Here is a 22797-nt window from a genome sequence, read left to right as displayed (position 1 = left end):
TTTCATAAAACATGGCAACCTATTCTGCAGTATATAGATGTAAACCTGTCTGCTGTACTAATAAGGGCTTTTGTATAGGATGTTGTGGTGATGTCTGTATTTTGATGGAACTGTTCTGATAGCTGATATCTGTGAGGGGAAGAAATGTAAATGTAAGTATATCTGGAAACTGGAAGTTTTGTTACGCTGAGCAAAAAAAAAAATAAATTAAAAAAATTCTACTTACTATTGGGTGATCTATAATATAATCTCATTAAGTTGGCTATCACTTTCTTATTCATCAGTTCCACCCATATATCCTCAGTACAGTCTGGAGAGCTCCTCTTCTCTCTAAGCACTACCGTGACATCTTCCCTGACTAGTAATGCCACACCTCCCCCTTAATACCTCCCACTCTATCCCATCTAGAACAACAGAGCCCTGGAACATTGAGCTGCAATGTGATTCCTGCAAAATGATTATAGCTACAATATCATAATTCCACATGCTGATCTATGCTCTAAGCTCAACTGCCGTTCTTAAAATATTCCATGCATTGAAATTGATGCAACTCAGAACATCAGCCACACATGATCAATGTTTTGAGTATTTCCTTGTATGTACTTCTTCATTGTACTTTTTCTCAGAACCATGCCACTATCTGCTCTGGCACTCTGGTTCCCATACCCCTACAACTCCAGTTTAAATCCCCTGGAGCAGGACCAGCCTCCGTTCAGGTGCAATCCATCCTGTTTGGACAGGCTTCACCTTCCCTGGAAGAGAGCCCAATGATCCAATTATCTGAAGCTCTCCCTCTTGCACCATTCTCTGTAGCCACGTGCTAAACTGCATCGCCTTCCTATTCCTAGCCTCACTAGCAAGTGGTATGGGGTAGCAATCCCGGGATCCTGGAGGTCCTGTACTTTAATTTAGCACCTAATCCCTGAACTCACTTTGCAGGACCTGGTCATCCTTCCTGTCTATGTAATTGATAACAACATGGACCATGAACTCTGGCTGCATACCGTCACCCTTAGGAAAGCTATTGGCTTGATCTAAGATGTCACTGGCACCTGGGATGCAACATATCATTCAGGAATCTTATTCTCATCCAGAGAACCTCCTCTCTGTTCCCCTGTTGAATCCCCTGTCACTACAGCTCACCTCTTCTCCCCACTTTCCTTCTGAGTCACGGAGCCTGACTCAGTGGCAGAGACCTGACTGCTGAGATTTTCCTCTGTTAATTCATAACCCTCACCCCCCAACATATCCAAAGCTGTAATACTTATTATTGAGGGGGACAGCACCAGGGGTATTCTGTATTATCTACGGTATTTCCTTTCCCTCTCCTGGCAGTCACCCAACTGCTTGCCTCCTGCAACTTCGCTACCTCCTTGAAGATCTTACCTGTCACCACCTCATTCTCCCAGATGAGCTGCAGGCCATTCAGCTGTACCTCCTGTTCCCTGACATGGTCTGTAAGAAGCTGCACCTAGATGCTTTTCTCTCAAATGTATCAATTAAGGACACTTGAGATCTCCCAGATTTCACATATCTTGTATGAAGAACATGCCACTGTCCTGAGATCCATTCTCACATGTCTAACAAGGTACTAATAAATAAAGAAAGAAATGTGACAAAGCCTGAACCTAGCCTCTGCCTCTTCTCACTGAAGCCTCTTGAGCCAAAGTCTCAGCTCTCAAATCTAACCGTGCTCCACTCCACTTCTTTTTTTTATTGGCCCTTGCCAAGTGTCTAATAACCTAAAGGAGCTCAAACTCTAGTGAAAGTTCCCGACAGGCACCATTCTCTTTTCAAATCTGGTGCTAAACTCAACAAGCGATAGTTTCCGAGGTGAGCAGATCAGTGGGCCAAATCAGTGGCCCTGTGCTGTTTAATTCAATGACAACGCCGCCATCCACACTAAGTATAATGTTTCATACCCACAACTTCAGTCCTTTTCACACAGTTTGTTGACGTGTTTCTGTTCCCAGAATTTCAGTTGACTTAAATCAGATCTCCAGGGTCTAAGGCAGCTGAAGTTCTGAGGGGATATTGAAAAATAATGGAAGCCAGGAAGATCTGATAGCTGCCTTTAAACATTGAGAAACCTGTGTTTTCCTGAAATTGAGGAATGATTTATCATCAGATCGCTACTGATGAACAGCACTGTTAACTGAAATTTATTTACTGGGATGGCTTATAGCAAGGGTTTCCAATCTTTTTTATGCTATGGACTCCTACCATTAACCAAAGGATTCATGGACCCCAGGATGGGAACCCCTGGTTTATAGTATTTTGGATTCACTTTGTCAGCTTTGTGTCTTGAGCTATTGTATGGGAGGGAAGTGAAGCCTCACTTGCAATGGTCAGCCCTTCCCCTTAGCTGTAGGTCTCCGTGTATCATTGAGCCGAAGGCCATCCAGCTGTACCTCTTGTTCCCTAACATGTTCTGTAAGAAGCTGCATCTAGGTGCATTTCTCTCAGATGTAGCAATTAAGGACACTCAAGTCTCCCAGATTTCCCACATACCTTGCATGAAGAGTGCCACACTAACCTATGATCCATTCTCACTACTCTAACTAGACATTAATAAAGAAAGAATGCTCCCCATGAAGGCTGGCTCCTTCCTGCTGTGTTGCTCAGTGACTGTGTACTGTTTTGGTGCCTAGTGTTGTCCTCCTACAGCTTGTCTCCTGACTGCCCACAGAATCTCGGATACCAGTACGGGAAGGTTGTGTTCGGTAACTGGAGCAGGGGGGATATTATCGACAAGATGCTGAAGGACAGGAAGTCTGTTGACTATTACGAAATCAAAAAGAAGAACGTGAGTACTCTTCCCAGTGCTTGACCTTGCCTTAAAAACACTCCCTATTGACAGTGATGCAACTGATTCACCTTGTTAGCTTCTGTTGGATTGCTTTAGGCTGAAACTCCTGTTTGCTCAGCAGATTGGTGTTTGTTTACTGCTGTAAAACCTACTGTGCAGAATACTATAAATAGTATCTCTCTTGCACTGAAAACAACAGTGGAGCTAGAATTGCAGCTGAGAAAATGCTGCTAACTTTTAATAGCAATTGAGTGGCCATATCTCACAGGATTTCACCAACTCTACTTAGTTTGGCCAGGAAGGCTGATGTGGGGAACATGGCTCCATTCTCAGCTGGTTGCGGCCTGCATCCTCTTTGTGTTTTATTCTGTCCCTTCTTGATTCTCTGTCTCCCTATTTCGAGCTGGTGAAGGCACCGAGATAACAGGAATGACAATCAAAATACTGCAGGAGCCAGAAATCTGAATTAAAAACAGAAATCGCTGGAAGCACTCAATGAGTCAGACAGCATCTGTAGAAAAAGTAGTTAATTTTTCAGGTGAAAGAAGGCTTTACTGAAATGAATGCTGCCTGACTTCATGGGTATTTCCAGTATCTTGTGTTTTTATTTTAGACAGTAAGGCAACCTGACCTCTCACAATGACAAAGCATTGAATGCAACCAGTACTAGTAATCCTCAACAAATATATCCCTGATTCTCTGTGTTAGGATAATGTTCCAATTATGATCAAAGTGATTAGTGCAGGAAGCAGGTTTATCCAAAGCCCGGCACTCATTCTGGAACTACAGAAGACATGAAGTGACTCAGCTAGTGTCTATGGAGCCAAACTACGGACTGGTGACTGACAGGAATCATCTCCCTCTCCTGTCCTATTCCACTCCAGTGCTATTTGGACCTGAACCCCAGCCAACTATCAATTCAGTTTCCAAACCTACAGGAGCCTGCCTAACTCTTCCTTTACCTAGCACAGTGGGTCTGGTCTCTCTCTGCATGGGTGGGTGGTGCACTGGTTGTACGCGTGCGTAGGTGTGTGTGTGTGTGTGTGTGTGTATATGCAGAAAGGTGAGCATATGTGAGTTTTATTATGTGAATGGTGTACCAGTAGTAGTGTGCATGTGTGAACTGCAGCGGTGGTGTACCTAGTTCTGCCACATGTCTCCTCGCTGACCTTTCTCATCTCCAGATTAAGCAGTACCTCAACATGAAGAAGTGGTATCACTCTTCAGGTGGTCCTCTGTAAGGATGTTAACAGTGCCGTCACCATGCAGTGACTCACCAGTAACCTACTCACCACCACACAGAACCAGAAGCTCATTGTCACCTTTGGCTAGAAAGCTGAATTGCAAGGCAAGGTCAGAGGGACCCGCCTTGGCTTCATATCAGTGTTAGTTCAAGTGTGACATTAAGGAGCCCGTAAGTCAATGGCCATCAAAGGAATCACACTCATGTGGAAAGCATACTCACACAAAGGGAGGTGCTTGTGGTTCTCAGTCACCGGGCCACTACTGCAGGAATTCCTCAGAGCGGTGTTTTTAGACCCACCTATCAAGTGCTTTATCAGTGACCACCCTTCCGTAGTTCAGCTCAGAAGTATGGACTGCACCATGTTCAATTCCACAATTCCACCTCAGCGTCGGAAATATTCCTTGCCTACTTTCAGCAAGACAAGGCAGCATTCAGGTAAGGGCTGATAAATGACAAGTAATATTGGTGCCATGAAGGTGCCAGGCATCAATCATCTCCAAGAACAAGTCTGAGGAAGGCCCTTTGACGTTCAGTGGTACTCACATTACCAAGCCCCCCCAGTGTTCTGAGGATCACCGTTGACCAGAAACTCAGTCCAGACCAATCACACAAATACGTCAGGCCAGAGTTAGGTTTCCTTGAGGAATAACATACATCATGACATCATAAACTCTTCCCACTGTACAGTGTGATGAAATGACTTGCCTGGATGAGTGCAGGGAAACAGTTCTATGAAGCTCAGCTCTTTCACACCCTTGACTCAAAGCACCCTGCTTGCTTGGTACGCCATCCATCATTCTAACAATTCAGTTCCCCCCATAGAGGCTCTGTGCCCCCAATCTACAAACTACCCAGACTATTCCAATAATACCTCTCTACCTACAAATTCTGCCACCAAGTGCTAGATACTAAGGCAAAGGGAATGCTAACTTCGCCAAGTTGCATGTCCTGACCTGGAATGAATTGCCAGCCACATTGCTGGGTCTAAGTTCTAGAAATCTCTTGTTAGTACTGTGAATTTACCTTCACTAGAATGACTACAGCATTTCAAGAAAATGGCTCACTGCCAATTTCTAAAGGCCAATTACAAATTAGAACCCAAAAATGAATAAGCAGACAAAACCATGATTATATACTTCTGTTCTGCCCTCCCCACCTTTGTGGTCTCCATATTTCCAAGAGGACTCTCCACCACCTCTCTATAATATGAATTATTTCAGCACTGGAAGCTGTATGTTCACTTTCTACATCTTGCTTAGCAATTCCTTCTCTAAACATCTATCACTTTTGTTTGTTAAGAATCTCCTTAAAACTTATCTCTTTAACCAAGCTTTAGTCATTGCTCTCGTTATATCCCTATGTGGTTCTCTACAAAATGGTCTTTTCTTCTGATCCTGCTGAGTGCTGTGAGATATTCTACTGCAAAACTGCCTGCTGCCTATTTTCTGACTATGGGTGTGTCAGTGTGTATGAGAATGTCTTTCTATTGGATTATACTACTCACCATGAATTAAAATGTGTTGCCTCCTGTTGGAAAAGTCCCGCAGCTAGTGACTGGTGTGAGATTGCATGTCCTCTGTCAGACACAAAGCGGGTCCCAAGATGAAAAACTGAAACCATTTACTGAAAAACTCTTTCTTCCACAGGCCTTTCTATCCTCAAACGCTGCATTCACTGACCTCGCTGAGATAGTGTCTCGCATCGAACCTCCAAAGAGCTACAATATGGCAGATGGTAAGCTAAACGCTTTCCAGATCTACTTGACAGATTATTTCTGGTCTATTTTATTTAAATTTCAAAGTTAAATTTCACCATATTTTCCATTATTTGCCTGCCTGCAGACCCGAGCAAAGGCCTGCTGGAACATCCACAATATTTTCTCTGCAGTAACATACTTAGTTCTCTGAACAGCAACAAGCTGTGTTCATCAGCTGGAGACTGGGACTAATTGCTCACTGATGGGTGTTCACTTTCAGCTCTTCTGTTGGACTGGTCAACAATTGTGAGCTCTGCCTATTTATGGGCTGCCATCTGTAACCATGAGAATCATAAATTGGATCTGTAGTGACCCATCAGATTATACCATGGATTCCCTAATGGTTAGCTTGCAGGTTGAGCTGATGGTATGGAAGGCAAATGCAATTAATTTCAAAAGCACTAGAGTATAAAAGCTAGAATGTAATGCTGAGGCTTTATAAGCCAATGGTCAGACTGCACTTGGAGTATAGTGAGTAGCTTTGGATCCCTTAAGAAAGGATGTGCTGACGTTAGAGATGATCCAGAGGTGGTTCATGACAATGATCCCAGGAATGAAAGAGTAAACATATAAGGAGTGTTTGATGACTCTTTTTATAAGCAAGATAGCGCCAGTGAACCACAGAAAGATTTACGGAGCTACGTACAATACTTCCAATATACCTCTTATTGATCACGCTCACTGTAATCTGCAGCATGTAATTTCCCATTAAGCAATGCACTTTTGAATTGACTTAATGAATTATAGATTTCACAGTCTTCTGAAGGACTCAGTGGATCATGCAGGTATGGCACCTTTAAGCAGATGAAGGTTTATCGCAGTGGCCAGAAGCAAGGCAGGAGGAGGGACTCCAAGCCAAGCAGAAACACAGAGGAGTGAGATCCCCTCTACCAAGCATCTTGTTAACAATGTAGTCGCTGGAGAGTAAATCTGAGGACCTGAAGAGAAGATTGCCGTATCAGAGAGAATGAGAGATTGTTATGTACTATGTGTAATTGAGACATGACTTTCTCCCAGTATACCAGATACTGTGATCAGACTCGAAGGCTGCACGATTTTCAGGATGGACTGAACTACTGATTCAGGAAAGGCAAAAGGAGGAGATAAAACACATAAGTTGCTGGAGGAACTCAGCAGGTCAGACAGCATGTATGGAGATGAATAAACAGTTGATGTTTCAGGCTGAGACCCTTTACCAGGACTGGAAGAAAAGAGGAGGTGTATGTTTCATTATAAACTCTCCGATATGGCGGTTGTGTTGAACTTGTTTTCCCCCAGCCTTGAACACCTAATGGTCAAATGCAGTCCATTCTGTTTACCCAGGGAATTCTCCAAAATCTTGACCACCATTTACGTAGCACCAGCATTCAACTATAATCAAGAGCTTGAGACTCTGCGTGATGCCGTCTCCAAACAAGAAACAGTCCATCCTGATGCATTTCAAATCATAGTTAGGAATAAAAAAAACCCTGTCCAATTATATTCAGCATATAATGTGCAGCACCAGATGTCCCACTGTTATACTAAGATAAGGAATACCTACCAATCCGTGCTCAGACTGCATTTTGGTAAATCCGATCACTTGGCTGCACTTCTACCTGCATACAGGCGATGGCTAAAGAGCAAAGCTCCAGGGATTAGGACAACAAAGAGGTGGTCATGAGAGACGAAGGAGCAGCTACAGGATCTCTTCGAGTCGGTGGACTGGGCTGTCTTCAAGGACTCATCTGTGGATCTGAATGAATATACCATGGTGTCACATACTTTATTAAAACAATTGTAGATAAGTGAGTCCCTACAAAATCATTCAGAGATTTGAAATCTGTTGAGGACCAGAGGGATTCAAGTCCAGTGACAAAGAAAGTTACAAGAGGTCTGTGTACAATCTTCAAAAAGACATCTCACAGATGAAGTGGCAATTCTGGACAAAACTTAATCAACGAAGTGGACAGTTGAGGCAGGGCTGCAATGCTGTCATCTTTTTATAAAGTAAAAATCAACCTAGATAGGCAACAAGAGGGCTTCGCTTCCAGATGAGTTCAATGCCTTTATGCTTTGACCGTTCTAAGATGGAGGAACCATCACAAACTCCCTCAGTCCCGAGTGATCCTATGATTTCAGTCTCTGAGGCTGACATGCAAGCAGCATTCAGGAGGGTGAACCCACTAGAAGCATTCGGCTCAGATGGTCTACCTGGCCACGTACTAAAGATTGATCAACTGACTGGAGTGTTTACTGAGATCTTTAACCTCTTGTTTTGGTTGTCTGAGGTACCCAGCTGCTTTAAGTAGACTTCACTTGTACAGGTGTCTAAGAAGAACGTGGTTACCTACCTCAGTAACTATCATCCAGTGGCACTTGCATCCACAGTGACGAAGGGTTTTGAGAATTTGATGACAAAACATATCAGCTCTTCGCTGAGAAACAACTTGGATCCACTCCAGTTTCCCTATTGGAGCAACAGGTCCATAGCAGATACCATCTCATTGACTCTTCACTCAACTCTGGAACACATGAATGGCAAAGATGCATACTTCAGTATGCTCTTTATCAACTACTGTTCAGCATTCAATACCATCATCCCCTCAAAACTAATCAAGCTTCAAGATCTTGGCTTCAATACCTCCTTGTGTAATTGGATCCTCGAGTTCCTTAATTACAGACCCCATTCAGTTCAGATTGGCAACAACATCTCCACAATCTCCATCAGCACTATCGGTACTATGTGTTTAGCTCCCTGTTCTACTCGTTTTGCACTTATGACTGTGTGGCTAAACATAGCTCCATTGCCACATTCATGTTTGTTGACAATACCATTGTCACAGGCTGAATCAAATGTGGTGACAAATCAGCATATAGGAGGGAGATTGAAAATCTGGCTGAGTGGTGCCACCACAACAGCCTCTTACTCAATGTCAGCAAAACCCAGAAGCTGATTATTGATTTCAGGAGGAGGAAACCAAAGGTCCATGAGCCAGTACTCATTGGAGGATCGGAGGTGAAGAAGATCATTTAGGAGAACCTGTCCTTGGCCCAGCACGTAGTACAATTGCAAAGAAAGCATAGTAGCCCCCCCACTTCCTTAGGAGTCTGCAGATATTCGGCATGACTTCTAAAACTTTGACGAACCATAGAGAGTATATTGACTGGCAGCATCATAGCCTGGTATGGAAACACCAGTGTCCATGAATGGAAACTCCTACAAAAAGTAGTGGATATGACCCAGTCCATCATGGCTAAAGGCCTCCCCACCATCAAGTACATCTACAGAAGTGTTGTCACATAAAAGCAACATCCATCATCAGGAGCCCCACCACCCAGGCCATGCTCTCTTCTCTCTGCTGCCATTAGGAAGAAGGTATAGGAGCCTTAGGACCCACACCACCAGGTTCAGGAAAAACTATTACCCCTCAATGAGCAAGCTCGTAAATCAGAGTGGATAACTTCACTCAACCATCAAGTTCTTGAGCTAAAGAGGATAACTTCATTCAACTTTACTTGCCCCATCGCTGAAATGTTCCCACATCCTATGGACTCCCTTTCAAGGACTCTTCATCTGATGTTCTCCATATTTGTTTCTTACTGATTTATTATTATTATTAATAATTTATTTTTGTATTTTTACACAATATGTTGTATTTTGCACACTGGGTAAACACCCAAGTTTATGCAGTCTTTCATTGATTCTATTATGGATGTATTGAGTATGCCTACAAAAAAAAATCTCAGAGTTGTATATGGTAAGATATATGTACTTTAATAAATTTACTTAGAACTTTTGAACCTTGTATTCGCTGGTGTTTAGAAGAATGAGAAGGAATCAGATTGAAACCCATTGAGTATAGTAAGGTCTAGATAGAGTGGACGTAGAGAAGATGTTTCCTATGGCGGGTGAGTCTAGGACTAGGAAGGCACAGCCTCAATGCAAGGATATCCCTTTTGAACAGAGGTAACAAGGAATTACTTTAGCCAGAGGCTGGTGAATCTATGGAATTCATTGCCACAGACAGCTGTGGAGGCCAAGTCATTGGGTACATTTAAAGCAGAGGATGATAGGTTCTTGATTTATAAGGGTGTCAAAGGTTATGAGGCAGGGAAGGCAGGAGTATGTGGTTGAGAGGGATAATAAATCAGCCATGGTGGAATGGCAGAGCTGACTCAATGGGTCAAATGCATAATTCTACACCTGTGGTCTTATATTGTGTTTTCTTTGCTGATCCTGGCAGAAGAGTCAGATTATCTGACTGAGTATGAAGATGATGCAGTGGATGCAATGAGGGATGATGATGAAGACCAAGAGGAACAGGATGGGAATGAGGATCTAGATGATCAGGAATATTCAGAACAAGATCATCCCACTACAGAATGGAACATGGAGCTGGTAGGTGAAAATACAACTCTCACATTTGCCATATTTTTTCCCTGTAGGTGTTGTGCATTGGTTTTGGAATGGAAACACTTCTCAAGCAGTGATGCTTCTCCAGCACTGGGCACTCAGCTGAGAGGTGATACGTTAGGAACATCAGAGCTTCTAAACTGTTTAGCCATTGCCATTAACTCTTCAAACACGAGAAAATCTGCAAATGCTGAAAATCCAAAGTAACACACACAAAATGCCGGAGGAACTCAGCAGGCCAGGCAGCAGCTATGGAAAAGGGTAAACACACAATGTTTTGGGCCGAGACCCTTTGTCGACTGGAAAGGAAGGGGAGAAATCAGAGTAGAAAGGTGGGGGGAGGGCAGGAGAAAGTACAAGATGGCAGGTGATAGGTGAAACCAGAAGAGGGGGAGGGGTGAATTAAAGAGCTGGAAAGTTGTCTGGTGAAATAAATAAAAGGGCTAGAGAAGAGGGAATCTGGTAGGAGAGGACAGAAGACCATGGAATAAAGGGAAAGAGGAGGAACATTGGAGAGAGGTGATTGACAGGTGAGGAGATAGGGTGAGAGAGGGAAACAGGAATGGGGAATGCTGAAGGAGAGGAGCGCACCAGATGGTGGTGATGGGCAGTTAAAGAGATTAAGTGAGACACTGTCTTCTCTCATTCCTTTCCAATGCAGATGAAGGATCTCGGCCTGCAACATCAACTGTTTACTCTTTTCCAATAATGCTGTCTGGCCTGCTGAATTCCTCCAGCATTTTGTGTGTGTTCACATTAACTCTTACTTAATCTGAACTTTGTTTTAATTTAAAATCTTATGACAACTACAAATTGTATGAAAATTCAGAAGTCATCATTTTATGGAACATGTTTGAAATTTCTAATTAAGGAAAAAGACAAATTTGGATACAATCATAGAACTCTTATAGCGTGGAAGCCATTTATTGCATTGAGTTTACACTGACTCTGTATACGACTAATCTATACCCAGAACAATCTTCTTCTAGCACTCTTCCTGTAAGTACTGAACCATGAAGCTCTTCCTGCCCAGGTTGACCCTACATCATAAATCTCTCCTCCCTAGTTCTCAACTTGTCCACAGATAGCATCGCTCCTTTCATTTCTCCAGATTGGGGGTTAAACGTTTCTGTGTAGTGACAACCCATGGACCCCCCGTATTTGTGGCAATGATAATATTTCTCATCATGCTCCATTGATCTGTTCTTTCACAGTCACAGTCATACTGTAGGCTATTCATCCCACCACATCCACACTAACTAAGTCAAGTCAAGTCACTTTTATTGTCATTTCGACCATAACTGCTGGTACAGTACTTAGTAAAAATGAGACAATGTTTTTCAGGACGATGGTGTTACATGACACAGTACAAAAACTAGACTGAACTACATTAAAAAAAACAACATAGATAAAACTACACTAGACTACAGACCTACACAGGACTGCGTGCACAAAACAGTGCAGGCATTACAATAAATAATAAACAGGACAATAGGGCAGTAAGGTGTCAGTCCAGGCTCTGGGTATTGAGGAGTCTGATTGCTTGGGGGAAGAAACTGTTACATAGTCTGGTCGTGAGAGCCCGAATGCTTCAGAGCCTTTTCCCAGACGGCAGGAGGGAGAAGAGATTGTATGGGGGGGGTGCATGGGGTCCTTCATAATGCTGTTTCCTTTGCAGATGCGGCGTGTAGTGTAAATGAGGACACTCATCCATATTAATCTTACCTCTCAGCACTTGGCCCATAGCTTGTAATGCCTGGGCACTGAGGTGCTGTCAGCGACTCTGGGATACCGAGCTTCATTAATCAGGGCATTTAGTACAAGACCAGGGAGGTTATGCACTCTCTCAGATACTGTATTTCAGATGCTCACCACTCTTTGGATGAAGAAGGTCCCTCTCAGATCACCTCTAAATCTTCTCTCCCAACCCTAAATCTATATCCTCTAGTTTCATTTGCCTGCAATGAAAGGAAAAGTTTTCTGCAGTGTACATTGTCCATATCTTGCCTGGATTGAGGAACATGCCCTATGAGAATAGGTTGAGTGAACTCGGCCTTTTCTCCTTGGAGCAACGGAAGATGAGAGGTGACCTGATAGAGGTGTATAAGATGATGAGAGGCATTGATCGTGTGGATAGTCAGATGCTTTTTCCCAGGACTGAAATGGCTAACACAAGAGGGCACAGTTTTAATGTGCTTAGAAGTAGGTGCAGAGATGTCAGGAGTAAGTTTTTTATGCAGAGAGTGGTGAGTGCGTGGAATGGACTGCCAGTGACGGTGGTGGATAGGGTCTTTTAAGAGACTCCTAGGTGGGTGCATGGAGCTTAGAAAAATAGAGGGCTATGGGTAACCCTGGGTATTTCTAAAGTAAGTACATGTTCGGCACAGCATCGAGGGCTGAAGGGCCTGTATTGTGCTGTAGGTTTTCTATGTTTCTATATCCCTAATTTTATATATCACAATCATTGTACCTGTTTAACCACCTCCCCTCCAGGGAACACGGACCTCGTCTCTCCTCATAGCTGAAGAGCTCCATCCTAAACATGATCCTGGTAAACGTGCTCTGAACCATCTCCAATGCTGGCACACACTTCCTGTAGTGTGGTGACTAGAACTGCATACAGTACTCCAGTTGATCTCTAACCAGTGTTTTATAAAGTTAGTATAACCTCCCCGCTCTTGTACCAAATGCCTTGATTAATGAATGCCAGTATCCCAATGTGGCTTGAGTTTCCTAATCAGCCTTCATACTAAATTTGATAAATCACCTTGCATTGTCATCTGCATCGACCTTCCTTTCACCCATTGATAAAGTGAACCAAGTAGTAGTTTTCCATATAAAAATCAGTGCTGCTGTCTATATTAACCCAAATTCTCCAATTATCTACTGTTTATTTCTCTTTTTGTTTCTTGTTATAATTTGGAATTGGTCTGTTGTGTTCATAGCTGTGGTATGGAGAGTTGCCCATACCATGTATCGAGGAAGACTAAAACAAAGAGGGAAGAGCCCAAAGCATTTCTACCCCCACACTTCCCAAACCCTAAAGAAAGATCAGCTATTTATGGCACAAACCCACGCTGAGCTGGGTGCTACCCGCAAGCCAGCAGATTTATCAACCTCCTCAGCAGAGTCTTGCCTGTAAAGGCAATGACTAGTGTTGGAAAACTGCCCTGACAACCCAACCCACAGCTTGTTAAAGTGGTTGGCTTTAAATGTCCATGTTATAAGAAGCATCAGGCCACACAGAGAAGAGGTTCCAGGATCCAGCGAGTCTTTTGGTCTCCATTTGAAGGGCAATTGAGGGGCACAAGATTTCATGGTGCTTTTACACATCATGGGCCAATTAACACATTGCCCCATACCACCGTCACCCTCCTCACATACACAGAGCAGTGACTGTGTAAAACCCTAGGGTGCAGGGGTAAAATAAATTTATTATCTAACTGAATATATGACACCATATACTACCTTGAAATTCATTTTCTTGAAGGCATTTACAGTAAATAAAAAGAAATAAAATATAATCCATGAAAAAACTGCATACAAACCAATATGCAAAAGACAAGAAATTGGCAAATACAAATTCTGAGAAAGAAAATAACAAAATAATAATAATAATAAATATTGAGAACATGGGTTGTAGAGTCCTTGAAAGTGAGTCAGTAGGTTGTATAATCATTTCAGTGTTAGGGTGAGTGAAGTTATCCACTCTGATTTAGGAGTCTGCTGGTTGTGGGTAATAGTTGTTTCTGAACCTGGGATGTGGGTTCTGAGGCTCCTGTATCACCTTCCTGATGACAGCAGAGAGAAGAGAGAGGCCTTGGTGGTGAGGGTCCTTGATAATGAATTCTGCTTTCCTGCAATAGTCCTCCATGTAGATGTGCTCAGTGGTGGTGAGGGCTTTACCTTTGATGGATGGACTTTTTGTAGGATTTTCCATTCAAAGGAATTGGTGTTTCCATAGCAGGTTGTATTGCAGCCAGTCTGTTTCCAGTATCTCCACTACCATCTATGGAAGTTTTAGATGACATGCTGAATCCTTGTAAACTTCATGGAAAGTAGAGGCGCCGCCGTGCCTTCTTTGTAATGGGAGTCACATATTGAACCCAGAACAGATCCCCTGAAATGATAATAAAGAGCAGAATTCCACCTTGGATCTGCTTGGAAAAGATCAACAGGAATAGCAAGAGTGCTGTCCAGCACATCAAATGTTGCTACAAACCAGGAGCCATTTTTCTGCTTGCTATCATTCATAGATACAAAGGCAATGTGAGCAAATAATGTAAACTAGACAGAGGATAAGTGATTTTATCTTGTAAGTTGTGTTAATCATATATCGTAGATAATACATCAAAATTGGCAATTAGATGTAATCAATATTGAGCTTTGTTTTTTCATTACTTGGACTGATGTTTAGTGTGGCACTGTTCAGTACTGCAAAACATTGTGGTCTGCTCTTGCCCCATAACAAGACCATCAAAACATCGGTCACTTACTGTTTATCTGGCATCAAATCAAATTTCCATCCACAGACCCACTCTGCACAGTTTAGCTGGCTGCAGTAAAGATGGAACATTTCAGAATTAATGGTATCAGGCTTGTAAACAGAACAGTGAGCGTAAACAAGTTAATCAGTTCGGGACAGTCTTGAATTCTCTTGTTTTTTCAGAAGTCAAGAAAAAGGCATAAAACTTGTTGCTTCACGGCCATTTTAATCAGCACTAATAGAACAAGAAATTGGAAACGGACAGTAGCAGGAGTCTAAAACAGAGGGAAGGAAGGGAAAGAATAAATACTGAATAATAAATAGTAAAGATAGCAGGGCCACGTGTTCAGCTCTTTTTATATCACAAATATAGTGCCTTGAAAAAGTGTTCAGCCTGAACAGCTATTTTCACATTTTAATACCTCATTTTCTAAATTTTCTTTTTAAATTTAAAATTAAAGTAGGAATTTTTGAGCTAATCTATAAAGCATTGTGCATCATTTCAAATCAAAAGATAAATTCCAAAACCTGTCAACGAATTACTAAAAATTAAAAACCGGAATTGTGAGGCTGAAAAAGTATTCATTCCCATTGCGCAATATTGTATGTTATCTTACCAACTCACCCAATTTGTTGATGTAGAAAATTGGAAGTCAGCTGAATAAATACCCACTCTCTCTGTAAAGTCCAACGGTATGGTAGATTTTCAACAGACCAAAACAAAATGAAGGAAAGAGAGCAGGGCAAGTTAGGGAAATGATAATAGAGAAATACAAATCTGGGAAGGGTATAAGATTATTTCAAAGGCACTGAACATACCTTGGAGCTTAGTAAGTCCATCATGAAAAAGAGGAAAATATAAAACCATAACCACACTGCCTAGGTCAGGCCACCTCTCTGAACTTGGTCAGTGGAGAAAAATGGTACTTGTAAAGGAGAGTACCGAGACCAGCAGTCACTCTGAGGGAGCTGCAGAAGACAGTGGCTGCAATGAAGATGAAGTTCATGGCTCCACAATTTTAAAGTCTTGTACAGAAAGGGTGCTTATGGAAGAGTAGTGAGGAAGAAACTCTGGCTAAATAAAAAATACTTGCCCATAAAGATTTTGCACTGTTTCACTTAAAAGATTCTGTAAAGATGTGGAAATATGACTCATGGTCAAATGAGACTAAGGTGTGTTACGAACCCCGTAACTGGGTGTCTTACCAGCAAAGATAGAAGTGTCCGTTGGAGTCTGGTGATACTATTTTCAACAGTATTTATTAGTAAAAATACACAAAAATAACATCAATGCAAATATACAGATAATATACGTCATCAATACTAAACCTAAAAGTGCGGGTATAATAATAATCAATAAGAAATAAGCTCTATCGTTGTCTAGGGGATAATGAATTGTCAGATAGAAATATAAAGTTCAGTTCAGTTCATGCAGGCTGCGGTAGTTGTTGGTCGCTGTGTTGCAATTGTTGGAGAGAAGAGAGAGAGAGAGAGAGAGAACGTGCGAACAGTAATAGCTATTATCTTGCCAACCTTCCGTTACGATTTTGATCCGTCGATGCGTTGTTGTTGTGGCCATTCACGTATGACCCCTCCGTCCTTTAGCTAGACCGTTCTTCCGTGGTGGACTCGTCACCCAGGCAAGGGTGGACACACACACACAAGCCCCCACCGGTCTCGCTACAAAACACTGTGAGTTAAGATTTACCAACCCTTCGTTCGGTCTCTGGTCTCCCACCCTGTCTTGTGGGGGTTCTGATGCTCACTAACGTTTCTCCTGGTGCGTCTGAAGGGTGTTACTCCAGACCCCACTTTTATCCCCACTCACGGGGTCTCAGGTGTCAATCAGGTTGAGATGATGTAACCCATCAAACCAGCCCACTCTGGTTGTCCCCTGAGGGGTTTCAATGAATAGAACAGTACCAAGTACTGTTTATCCTTCTCCAAAAGACAATAGCAGTAATCAATGGTTCCGTTCCGCTTTTGTTAGGAGGAGACATTCCACCTTAGCTGTGCCTCTCTCTCATTAACTTTCATGAGCTGTTATCAATAACAACTGCCCTGGCAGAGTCCCTTTTGTCTCTCTTACTTCCTTGATAACAGCGAAATAGTAGCGATTTGCGATTCTCAAAAAGGGGGGGGGGGCATTGGCGACTCTGCACCCTTCTGCCCATCAGAGTTGTTCATCCTTCGTAACAGGTGGAACTTTATTTCCTCAATTCTAAGTGGTGAATGTGGTGTAAATCCAGTACTACACATCAGCCCTACTGTAAAATATAGTGAAGGTAGTAGCATGCTATGGGATGTTTTCTCATAGCAGGGACAGAGTATGTGGTCAGGATTAATGGGAAGATGAATGCTGCTAAATACTGAGAGATTCTGGATTTAAAAAAACCTGCTAGCCGCTTCCAGAAAGCTTAAACTGGCAAGGATGTATGTCTTTCAGCAGGACAATGACTCAAAGAACATTGCCGGAGAAACCATGGAGTGGCTTCAAATGAAAAAACTTGATGTCCTTGAGTGGCCCAGTTAGAGTCCTGACCTTAACCCGATCGAACATCTTTGGCAAGACCTCAACATTGCTGTCCATCACTGCTCCCCAACTAACCTGGCACAGTTTGAGCAATTTTGCAAAGAAGAATGGGCAAATCTTGCCCCATTACATTTTGCAAAGCTAATAGTATAGCCTAAAAGACTACTGTCTGCAATAGCTGTGAGAGGTGGTTCAACTAAATACTTAGCAAAGGGAATTAAATATTTATGAACTGCTGACTTTTTAGTTTTTCATGATTTACAATTTTCTTTGATTTGGGGGTGCTATTGTGGGGGGGGGCAAGGAGCATGTGATTCACAAATAAAAATAATAAAAATTCCAGTTAAATTGATCAAAATCCCTGGTTATAATACTCGTTTGTGTGAACAAAGGGTTGGAAGCTAAATACTTTTACTAGGCACTGTAAGAAATATTCCAATCAAATTGTAAATAAGAGTTAACCAATTTGATAGACCCTATTCAAATAACACAATACCAAGAGAAGCTTCCAGATTGATACACGGAACATTAACCACTAGGTGATTATGAACAAATTGAATATAAATACTATGACCACAAGGAAGCATACTAAACAGTTACATACAGATAGGTGATTATATAAAATACTAACAGGCATAAATTGTTAAATTGCATAGAAAATTGTCATTATACAGTCCAATCCAACGATATCAATACAGCAGAAACATGGTCCAGTATTGGAGCATGGAATTTTTGATCAAGTCTGTTTTTTAATCTTTCTCTTTCTCTGCAGGATGAAGAAAGCAGTGTAAGAAACCGTAAACCTGGCTCCAGTAACCTGGAATCCCCATCTCCACCTGACAGTGAAGCTTAAACATGGAGTCGTACGCTGCACGTTAACCCTGCCCTCCAAGCTCGCAGTTCAATAACTTAGCAAAACAAAGGAATCTACAAAATCATGCAATTGAACTAGGGATATCTTTCCAAGCAGTCTGTGAATGAGTTTTGTTCTTTATTTTACACCTCCTCCCTCCTCATTCATTATGATCAGAGCTATTACTGAGGAGCATGTAGGGTATGGATGGCACAGCCAACTGCAGTGCATGAACTTTGCAGTTATTCGTAGTATTCCTGTTTCCTTGGGAACTGACCTGCTGAATTGGTTTTGTCCTTGCAGGAAGCGTACTGCTGACTCCTGAAGATCTCTAATTTAGTTTCTGGAGAGGGCAAAGTTCAAAGGACACCTGTTTGGAGTCATTTCCTCATTCCTGTGCTCTCTGGGATTTTGGTGCACAAACCTGTACATAGAACGGAGGCTGAGTATGAAAATCATACTAGGTATGGTTGGCACAGCCTCGTTGACAGCCGCTATAAGCCCCCCATGTAGTGTGGGCTATGAGCAGCTCTCCAGGAGATGAAGTAAAACAGCTTGAACACAGCTCAAGCAGTGAGCTGGTGTCCTCGCTGAAAGACTGTACCTTGGTGCAGCAGTAAGAATAGCAGCACCAGAGACCCAGGTTCAATCCCAACCTTGGGTGCTATCCACGTGCAATATGCACATCCTCCCTGTGACTGTGTGGATTTCCTCTGGATGCTCTGGTATCCTCCAACATCCCAAAGACATGCAGTTGGTAGGTTAATTGGTCACTGAACATTAGTATTTACTAGAATTCTGGTGTCAATGAGAATGCAGGAAGAATAAATTAGGATTAGTGTTAGTTGAGTTCAAGTAGATGGTTGGCGACCATTTTGGACTCAATGGGCAAAGGGCCAGTGTCTGATGTTACTGAATCACACTTGGTCTATTGTGTGGTTGGATCTTGATTGAGTCGCTCACTGATTTTTCTGAATTATTTTCGCTTTTGCCACACTGCCAAAGACAAAGTGATGTACTATACTATTAACCATTTCCTCACATGCTTTCTCGCTATCACTCATTCTCTCTTTCTCTCCCTCTCTCTCTTTCTTTCTCTTTTCCCGCCTTTCTGAATTTAAACGTCAGTCATGTCTGCACATTTATTCCTGCCCGTACAGACTGTGACAGAAGGCAAAAGATCTCCCGAGTGTTTAATCCTGTGTTTGTGACTGATCTGTGCCTCTCTGCAGCTACTTCAAGCACTCAAGGATGTCTCAGGCAACTTGAGAGGAATCACAAACTAAAGTGAAGAAAAGGAAGTGGTTCAAAAATGCACACCCAGACCTTGACAACTTAGCACCATGTAGACTATAATGGCTCAAGCTAAAAACTGGCAGGAGTTTCATTTCACATCCTGGGTTCAACAGGGCTTTGAATGTCTTCTTCCTCCTGCCTTCCTTGGGTACTCATGTAATGTGCCTGGGTCTGGTAATAATTCTGTAATCTTTATTTATCATGTGATGGAAATGTTGAATTGTTATGGTAAATGATTGTTCCAACATTTCAAGTACTGTGCTCTCACCTGCTCTCTGACTCTTAGTGTTGTTTCAATTACTACCAGGTTAATGATATTGTAGATTAACCCTCACCTATTTTTCTTGGATTACCACTGCCTCTGGGAATCCAGTATCAATCTTGACCAATTACTAGGGGCTGTAAATTCAAAACCAAGCTGCCAGCTCACTATCTCCTTCTGCTTCTGTACTGGCTGGCAGTTCAAGGAAAGGATTCTCTCCCATACATGAGCGGAGCAGAGGGAGTGCTCTGTACCTGAGCCTCAGCTGTCCTTGTTGCTTCTGCACCATCTTGTCCTTGGAGAAAATGTTTAGATCTGTAACTGAAGCACTATTCTATTCGCCACCTCCATGCATCCTGTTAGACTGAAACTTGTGAACTCGCAGACACCTCCTCACTGTGAGTGCTTCTCTGTAGTGTGAATGGTCAATGAGGATTCCAACCACACAGCAGTGGATAGCTCTGGTACAGTACTTTGCAAGTCACTCCCAGTCCACTCAAGTAGCTCCCAAACCAGACAGGAAGATATAAAATGCAAATCGTTGTCTTTTCTGGTGTGCAGATTTAGGGACTCTTTCATTCAGTTTTCTGCCAAAGGTTGGCTGGATAAAGTGGTAATGCCCAAATTGGGTTTGGCTGCAATTAGGTGGACAGTGGAGTGTGCACTAGGGGTTGGACCGAAGGTGAGATGGCTAGCCAGGGTATTGTGAGGGCATGAGCCTGAGATACAGAGGGCCATTCCTCCCCTTGGTGGGGAAGTAGGTGCTGGTCACCGATTGTCTCCAGTCAAAGCCTGTGGGGAATGGGGAGAGACGGGCACCAGCTCGAACCTGCCCATCGCTGAATTCCTTTCACCCATACTCCCACACTAATGATTTGACTCTCAGTTTATCTTTTCTAACATTACCAAACACTGCACTGGTCAATGATGGACATTAGGTAATTTTGTGCATTTTTGTGGACTTTTAATTTGATGAAATAAATAACAGGTTTATTTATAATGTTGGATAATGAACCAATATATTGTTGACTAATGAGAGTAGTCATATCCTTTTGTGATGCTGTGAATATTCAAAGTATAATGATATTAAATACTACTGATCTTACGTGTGCCCTTTGTGTAACTTCACGATATCAATGAGGATTGAAGATGGAGTGACATACAATGTGCTGAAGGAGCTCATTGGGTTGAGCATTAACATTTCATTAACACTGAGTGTGGGGAGAGCAGATGGCTGATATGAAGAGGGGAAGGGGAAGGAAGTCACAGAGACCATTAAGAGGATTAAGGACTATTTGCTGCCTCACTTCCACCAGGATGAATGTAGCTGTTTGTGCAGCTCCCAGTGCCTGACTAACATGGATAACCCACTCCATGCAGAAGCCTGTGGTCCATGTTACGTTCATTCAACAATGAAAACGTCTCTCACCATCCATGATTTGTAGGGGCTGGTCTGGAATGTGGGGACACAGGTGGCTGGAGAGGTAAATCCATGCTCGAAAAGTCCTTTGGCTATGTGGAAAAAAAGAGTCAGCTATGTTGGGTTGAGCATTGCTGGCTTGGGCTTTCCTGGCAGTCTATGTGTCTGCTGGAATTATCCATTCTGCCTCATGTGTCACTGTACCCTTATGGAAGGAGGAGCGCTACTCAATCTGATCCTGGGCAATATGGTCCCATGTGTCTGGGTTGATGCCAAAGGCTTTTAGTGAAGTTTTCAAGGTGTTTTTATAGTGTTTGCTTTGGCCTCCAATGGAACGCTTTCTGTAGTTCACTGAAAAACAGTCTCTTGGGCAGCCGATGGTCTGGTGTACAATCTGCTTAGCTTGCCCAGCATAACTGGGATGGTGTAGATACCAGGCAGGCCAACCTTGGTAAGTACCTCAGTGTTAGGCATTCTGTATTGCCACTTAAGTTTGAAGAACTCTCTGAGGCAGATTGTATGGAAATAGTTCAGTTTCTTGGCATTCAGTTGGTACACTGTCTATGTTTCACAGGCGTAAAACAGTGGGAAGTACCATAGCCCTATACATCTTCAGCTTCATCTGAAAACTTGTGCCTCTTCTGTTCCAGACGTTGGTATGAAATCTGCTGAAGGTTATACTTGCTTTGGCAGTCCTGGTGTTTACTTCATCATTGATGATGTTCTGAGACATTCTGCTGCCAAGATTTGTGAACTTATTCACTGGGTTGAGTCTTTGACCGTTGATTCTGATGTTTGGCTTGATGTATGGTTTCCCTGGAACTGGCTGATGCATTATTTTAGAGCCTGGGGGAGATCTTTGCTGCAGCCAAAGAGATATGGCTGCTATTCAGAAGACCAAAAAGGAATTAGAAGTGGGGCTCACCAGTGTGGACAGAACCTGCCAGGTAGTCTTGACAAAGGCCTGTATCAACCCGCATGGCATCCTCTCCCAAATCCTCTGACCCATGCTGTTATATGGGATACCCAGGTCAATAGCTGAAATTCTTGAAAGAAAGAAATGGCTACCTTCAAAGATGACTGAGCCTCCCATGTAGCAAGAGCAGCTTCTGTACGGAACAAGGAATAAACTGCAGCTTCCCCCTGCAGCCTGAATGAGTTCACGGTTTCCTGTACAAGAGAATTGCTGCAGTACAGAGATTACAGTGACCCCAAAATCTCATCAGGAGGCATTGTGGTCCAGATATGAGAAATGGAAGGCCAAGGATGCAGTGGAAATGGCTAAAGCAGTGATCTGGTAAGGTCAGTGGGGCTAGGCAGCATCCCTTCAGCCCACTTTGATGGGATCCAGGACAGAGACAGATGCAAGCTGGTTTAGGAAGAGATGCCAGCAACTGTCAGGGAAGTGCATTACATCAGAATGATGTGAATGGGGCAGCCAGGAGCTTGGACAAGGTGGGAGGGGGCAGTGAAGCGAAAGATCTCCTGGTCCAACATCTGCCAGACAGAACCTCAGCGCAACAAGTTCATGATCCAGTATGACGTCCTGTCTCGTCCAGCAAACCTTTTTGCCTGGGCAAAAGGGAGGCACCACCATGTCCTCTCTGTTCTGATAAAGGGACCCAGGAGCACTTCTTCTGTAGCTGCCCAAAAGCCCTGGGAGAAGGTTGCCACTGCTGGTGCAATGACCGGGTGCTCAAGGCAGTGGAAGAAGGTGTCTCCTAGCCCATTAACAACAGT

At 42.9% G+C, this 22797-nt stretch overlaps 1 protein-coding gene across 6 annotated transcripts in view; it reads left to right on the top strand.

The window, feature by feature from the left end:
* The window catches only part of pnpla6 (patatin-like phospholipase domain containing 6), a 204031-nt gene extending 183289 nt beyond the window's left edge, over window positions 1–20742 (top strand). For all 6 annotated transcript variants that reach the window (XM_073069197.1, XM_073069195.1, XM_073069200.1 and 3 more), the window contains 4 exons: window positions 2690–2806; window positions 5702–5789; window positions 10038–10192; window positions 17999–20742. In XM_073069197.1, coding sequence (XP_072925298.1) covers window positions 2690–2806; window positions 5702–5789; window positions 10038–10192; window positions 17999–18079 — 441 coding nt within the window. In that variant the 3' untranslated portion in view covers window positions 18080–20742. The remainder of the gene's footprint in view (window positions 1–2689; window positions 2807–5701; window positions 5790–10037; window positions 10193–17998) is intronic.
* Window positions 20743–22797: the final 2055 nt, after the last annotated feature.

The sequence above is a fragment of the Hemitrygon akajei genome, chromosome 16 (genome assembly GCF_048418815.1).
Source record: "Hemitrygon akajei chromosome 16, sHemAka1.3, whole genome shotgun sequence".
NCBI lineage: Eukaryota > Metazoa > Chordata > Chondrichthyes > Myliobatiformes > Dasyatidae > Hemitrygon > Hemitrygon akajei.
This window is presented reverse-complemented; position numbering and strand designations above follow the sequence as displayed.